Consider the following 6,512-nt stretch of genomic DNA (forward strand, 5'->3'; position numbering starts at 1 on the left):
TTGCCTGCTGTTTTAACTAATGTGTATATAATGTATATATGTTGAGCAGTGGCTCAACACTTTAGACGCATCCCTTTAAGACATTAATCAATGTTGAAGTTTTAATAGAGTGGGCTGGAAGCTCTTTTCAGGGCACCAGCTTCACACTATTAAAACTTCAACATTGATTAATGTCTTAAAGGGATGCGTCTAAAGTGTTGGGCAGTGAGGCATTATACACACATTAGTTAAAACAGCAGGCAAAGGGTTACAGGGTCTCTCATAATGCAGCATACCACCGTGCTTTGTCAAACTGTCAAGCATATCGATCGAAGGTGCGTACACACTTCACTTTTGTTCCGATATGGAGCCGTCCTGTCGGATGAAATATTAAGCAGCAAAGAACCTTCGACCGACCGACCGTGGACGGCCAAGAGCGTTTTTGGCCGTTTATCGGTCGCACAGCAGCAATTGGGACAGCGTACACACCTATACAATCGAACGACCGTTTGCCCCCAGATTGGAAGAACGGCCCGACGATTGTATATATGTGTACCCAGCTTTAGACAAGATGATTACAAAGCGCAGCTAAGCCCGTCTATAGGCTAGGGGTATAATTACAGATAATAATCTCTAGGCATTTCCATTCCTCCGGCAAAGTGCTTGTACAGAAGTAACAGCCCTGATGCAGCAGCCCCTATTATTGTGGAGAAGAGAAGGAGGGAGGTGGGTGTTGTGCTAAGTGCATCAGACACAGCAGTCACAGGGCGTCTCACACAGAGGGGAGCACAGGGAGACAAGTGACAGGAGCAGCGGCGCTTACACACACTGCACAGTAGTAACACTGGGGGATGCCGGGGGGGTCACCACACATCTCTGGGACCGCTCTCATGGATGACAGGGTCTGTCTGAACAGGATCTGCTAGGACGCGGATAAGAGCTGGCATTCGGGACAAGCATTAGAGCACAATCGCTGGGAATACGCGAACATGCCCGGGGCAACTTCCTAGGTCCTTCTTCAGCTCAGTGAAGGAGGCTCTGTAAGGAGATCTTAAAAATACCTGGCTTCAGACAAGAAAAGTGAGTATCATTATAATGAATAGAAATATTTGGTTTAAATCTGCTTATTTCACACTTTTATGTCGCAGCATAACTTCTATTGACCACAGTAACGCATTGTAGTTTTACTCCATACAGTCTAACCAGCAAGGTTACAGTTATGTAGTGCTGCAATAATACATTACTGCACTACTATTGGTTGCATTGGTACTGTGCAGATTAATTATCGTTATTCTTGTTTTGAATTTCTCTTAATTATGCATAATTTAAATTAACTTCCTTCTTGCATAGGTTGTCCTTGTGTTTATCTCTCCCATATCCTACTGCAGGCTAGACCGTTGTCATCTCCTACTTGGCTGGGCTTTGTGTTGCATTGTCTGCTTGAATACTTTTTGCTTACATTATTTTAGAGTAGGGAACATTGATGTGCTGTCATTAGAGTTCGTATTCCCACTGAGCTGTTTAGCATTTGCCATCCATCTTCCAGATGAAATACTGTTGTGTCCTTCTATTATACTAGAATCCTTCAGCTCCATTCATTTTGTCTCAGACATTTCTTAAAAATATGTCCTGTTTCCTTGTCCAGAATGGAAAATTTCCGCCGGGTACAAATTATGGATGTAGATGATGGAACAGTTTTGCCATTCCAGAACCTTCGTCCACATGTGGCACAGATGAGAGTAAAAGAGGGCAGTAAAATCCGCAATTTGGTTGGATATGCAATGTCATATATGGGAGCAGAAGGAACTGGGCAGATTGTCTTCAGAGCCTACGGTCGTGCTGTTACTAAAGCCATCACTTGCGTGGAAATACTGAAGAGGCAAATAGGTGGTCTTCACCAGATCACCAAGGTACAGTACAAAGCCCTGCAGGAGCTGTGGCAGCAGAAAGGGCCACAAATCAAGGACCCAGCCCCATGTTTAACTGTTCACAAAAATGTTCCTTCTATCTGCATACTCCTGTCCAAAGATCCCCTGGACCCACAGGAAGATGGTTACCAAGCTCCTCTGTCGTTTTGTAAAAGAGAAGTTGAAAAGAAGAAAATTGAAATCCTGGATATAGCAGTTTCGAAGAAGAGAAAGGCAAGCGAGAGTTTTGGAGAAGGTGAAGGGTGATGTGGACCCATATGAACAATATAAATGCAACTATAACGCAAGAAGAACCATAATGTTCACACATCCTACTGCTATCAGTAAGGCACTGCACATTAAGCAGAATGCAGCATATATCTCTGCACGGAGGATTAACCTTACTATAACTTTCCTTTACTATTACAACAAAGCATACCCAGCTGTATTTTCTGATGAGAAATAAAATGGACTGTGTATAACAAAATCCTAAATGATCACATGCTGGAGATTATATCAGATTGTTTCTAATTTTACTATTTGATTCATCCTTGTATATTCTATGCAATAATGTGTATACTAATCTGATAGGATTCTATTCAGAAAGCAACTGTCTATTTAAATTATGCAGAAATTAGCATTTTAGCAAAAGACTTATGGGGAAGACATTGCAAGTATCTTCTCCGTTGGTACCCCACTACTACAGACGTTCCTCGAAGAGAGCAAGCCATAGCTTTCAACAGCAATGTTACGTTTTCTACTGTTCAGGCAGCAGGAAACGTAAAGTAAAGGCATACTAGCTTACTTTCTAGAACACCATCTTGAATGGTGTTATAGGAAGAAGAGGAATCCTTTATTCACTTCATATACCTACAAGCACAGAGGGAGCCACACAGACATTAGATATATATATATATATAATTACACTGCCAGGGGCACTGGAGGTGCCCTATAAATATCCCATAGTGATATATACTGCCTTATCCATCTGTGAATGTTTCTCTATCGAACCAATAAATTCAACTCCAGCTCTTAAATAATTTATCTAAAGATTGTCATCTCACAGTTGTTGAACCCTTGTTACCACTCGGCACATGCCTAGTGGGTGGGTGGGGGCGGGGCAATGGTCAGTAAACTGTAGTGGTAGAGGGGAGGAGTTAGTGCTGCTTTGGCAGTTGGCAGACCTCAATATGAAGGGGGCAGTGACATGATAGCGCTGATAATGCCCTAGGGGCAACTTGACCTTTAAATTCACCCTTTCTTACTACCTCACAATACTTAACTGATTAAGACATGTCCTTTTGTATGTACTATATTTCATATACATGGTGTAGTATAGTATTGCTGCTGTATAGACTGAAGATAGTAATTAGTACAGGCACACCACTGATATTTTGGCACCCTTGGTAATAGCAGTGTGCCAAATTATTAATTTTGCTGGATTATCAGTGGTATCCCACCTGCAGTGGATATTCCCTGCACACCTGCCCTCCCCCAACAGCCTGACTTCCACACACCAGTCTCCCGCCCCCACAATCCCCCCCCCCCCCCCACAGCGCTACTCCTTCCACAGCCTGTATCTTCACCAGCAGTGCGGCTCCCCTTTCCCTCGCACCCTTCTCACCCCCTGCAGCCCGTTCCCCTAATGCAGCATGTTTGTCCATATAATTTATGAATAGCAGCCGCCAGAACCGGTTTTGTCTTTTACATTAACCATAATTAATTTAAATTTGTCTTGGGGCATTAATCTAGGACACCCCTGTCATTTTCCCGAGCACCCCAGGGTAGGCTGCCATGGCATACACTGTGGGAACCACTGTACTAGCTGTTGTCTTTGACATTGCCTGTGTGGCTTCATATATATATCAGCATAGAGAAATACTACATAGACTATATACTACATATATGCAATCTACCACACACACACACACACACACACACACACACACACACACACACACACACTGACAAATATATATGGCACTGGGGTAAATTTACTAAGATGGGAGTTCTATTGAAGATAGAATATTGTCCATAGCAACCAATCCGATTCTACTTATTTATTTAACACCTTCTAGTAGATAATAGATCGATTCTGATCGGTTGCTATGGGCAACATCTCATCTTTAATAGAACTCCCATCTTAGTAAATTTACCCCACTGTATCCACATAATACTACACCAGGGTTGCCTATCCTCCCGGAATGGCTGGGAGGCTCCCAAAAACCAGGTCCACCTCCCGACCCTCCAGAAAGGTGGGCAAGTCCCAGCATTGTCCTCGGTCTCCGTGGGGGGTATGTGGAGATCAAATATGTAAATTGTGTCATCATTGCCCCCCCCCCCCCCCCCCTTGCTGTGCAATGCCTGTACTACCGGCATGGTGGAGCGTGGCCACGATGATGCGATCCTGCTGGCCATGCCCCCAAGGCATGGATCTTCCCATAAACTTTGTCCCTTCCCCGACACCTCCAGCGGCCCCGATCCGAGCCGGCTGCTCTCTCCCAGAGAGGGCAGCCTGAAAGTAGGCACAAGCCTTTACTATACTACAAATATACATTGTACCAGGCACACTGGCATATATACATGGTAATTTGTTATGTCAGGTAGCAGTCAACCCTCTGCTCTGGTCACAAAGGAAACTTCACAACTTGTTTTCAAGCAGAACAAGGAACAACCCCTATATTGCCAGTGAATTTTGTTGTATATCTGAGTAGTGTCAAGTTGCCCTTCCCAAACAATAACCTTCCTGTTCTGTGTGACTTCTGGCTAATATTTCTTTTACCGCTTCTTTCCAAATCATCAACACCAGGGGCGGCCGGACCAGTCCTCGAGATCTACCAACGGTCCACGTTTTCCAAATCACCTGGCTGGTGCACAGCTGTGGTCATTACTAACTGTCACATTTACAAACCTGCTGCAGTCATTCCTACTATACATCCACAGGTTGCCTGAAAAACATGAACTGTTGGTAGATCTTGAGGACAAGTTTGGCCACCCCTGCTCTACGCAATGGCAGTCTTGTGATGCCAATCCTAGATAGCTATGATACTTAGTGGGGTATTAGCCAGTACCAGAGATATTAAGGTAGCATTGAATACATCACGCGCAAGTCACTGCATACCAATTAAACCTTACAGCTTATGGATCTATGTAAAAACCCACAAAATTGGGTCACGCGTGTGAAAACCCACATTGATTCTGCAGTTTACCCAGAATTAGTGGGTTTTTAGTCCCGTTTTTCTGGCGCAAGAAAAAGCCTAATTGAATGGCCTTTCTCCATGATGTGGGGCTATTTACCAGAAATTAGCGCTTATTGATTACCCCCCTTAAGGGTATCGGGACGATATACAGTATACCCTAATCAGTGCATTGGTAACTAGTCCATGTAGACCATGTTTCCCTTTTGTACAGCGCAGGGGCTCTGCAAATTTCAAAGTCTCTGCCATTTGATATCCTGATATAGAAGAGTATAAATAAAACACTACTAAAATCAAGTATGTGCTGAAGTTTGAATAAGTGCTAATAAGTTATATGTTGACCAACTGCTATAAATTGTCAACATCCTATCTGAGTTTGACCTTTCTCAGTAGCTGAAAAGATTCTTTTAGAGTCGAAAGTACTTTTAGTCTTCGATCATTACAACTGTGTAAAGAATTAGACGCTTGAGTTCACTAAGAGCCTGTGGCCTGTAGTACTTCATTATTGTCGCTGTGACTTCTAGCTCAGTGACAAAGCAGCTGTCAGCCTTATTGATGACAGTGCCAGTTGGGTTCTGTTTGACAGATTTCCTTTACTAAACTTGCCCTCTGGCTACCAACTACATGTACAGTTAACCCTTTCATTTGTTCTTTCCACTTGCAAACAAAGAGGTTCAAAAATAACAGATCTTGTGATGAGTGTAGACAATAATGAGGGTAGTCATAGTCACAAAGGTAGTTTGTCTGAAATATATGAGTTCAGCACTGTAATGTAATATATTGTTAGCTGTGGTGTGCCTGTTAGGAGAGACCCCTAAACAGGAGGTTTTGAGGGGAAACTGACTGCAGAATTTAATTGCAAATAAAATGTATGCTACAGAATCCCTAGTAACATAACTTTATTGGGTAAATCCTATTAGATGCTAGGGGGATGAGTTGCCGTTGCCACTGCAAAAAATCTCCAGCAATGACAGCACCACTCACCCATGGCTTAAAAGCATTGCAGGCCATGCATTGTACTAGAGCCCCTACCTACCCATTCTCATGATGATGCCTTCAGTAACATCCGGGGGCCATGGAGACATGTGGAGTGTCTCTCCACATGCTTCTATACAGTGAATGGCTGTAAACCCACTTATTAGTGAATACTTCTAGCAATCCACCAATCAGCATTCTGACAGTCATTCAGACTTGGAAGCAGGTAGGTAATGCTGCCTGGTCACTCTGTGTCACTTACACTCAGGGGAGTCGGACAGCATCCTCTACCTGCCTACCAATAAGCTCTGGAGGCACTGGCCTGGGGCAAACGCCTCTTTTCAGAGGCCTCTAGAATGAACAGCCCCTGGGCAGCTGCCCAGTGAGCCCATATGTTAAGATGGCCCTGCACTCACCTCCTCCTCAGTCCTGGACTCCCCATAGATGAGCAGAT

General features: G+C 43.8%; 1 protein-coding gene across 1 annotated transcript; it reads left to right on the plus strand.

The window, feature by feature from the left end:
• Positions 1-556: 556 nt before the first annotated feature.
• RPP25 (ribonuclease P/MRP subunit p25) lies at positions 557-5,380 on the plus strand. The gene is made up of 2 exons (XM_083183650.1): positions 557-1,059; positions 1,625-5,380. Exon 2 carries the CDS (start codon positions 1,626-1,628, stop codon positions 2,151-2,153), a length of 528 nt encoding a protein of 175 aa, XP_083039776.1. The 5' UTR covers positions 557-1,059; position 1,625; the 3' UTR covers positions 2,154-5,380.
• The last annotated feature ends 1,132 nt before the right edge of the window (positions 5,381-6,512 follow it).

This window comes from Crinia signifera, chromosome 4 (assembly GCF_055691185.1).
Source record: "Crinia signifera chromosome 4, ASM5569118v1, whole genome shotgun sequence".
Classification (NCBI taxonomy): domain Eukaryota; kingdom Metazoa; phylum Chordata; class Amphibia; order Anura; family Myobatrachidae; genus Crinia; species Crinia signifera.

Bases quoted from the DNA above. Each gene is read 5' to 3' on its own strand.
- RPP25 (XM_083183650.1), top strand. From the start codon at position 1,626: ATGGAAAATTTCCGCCGGGTACAAATTATGGATGTAGATGATGGAACA.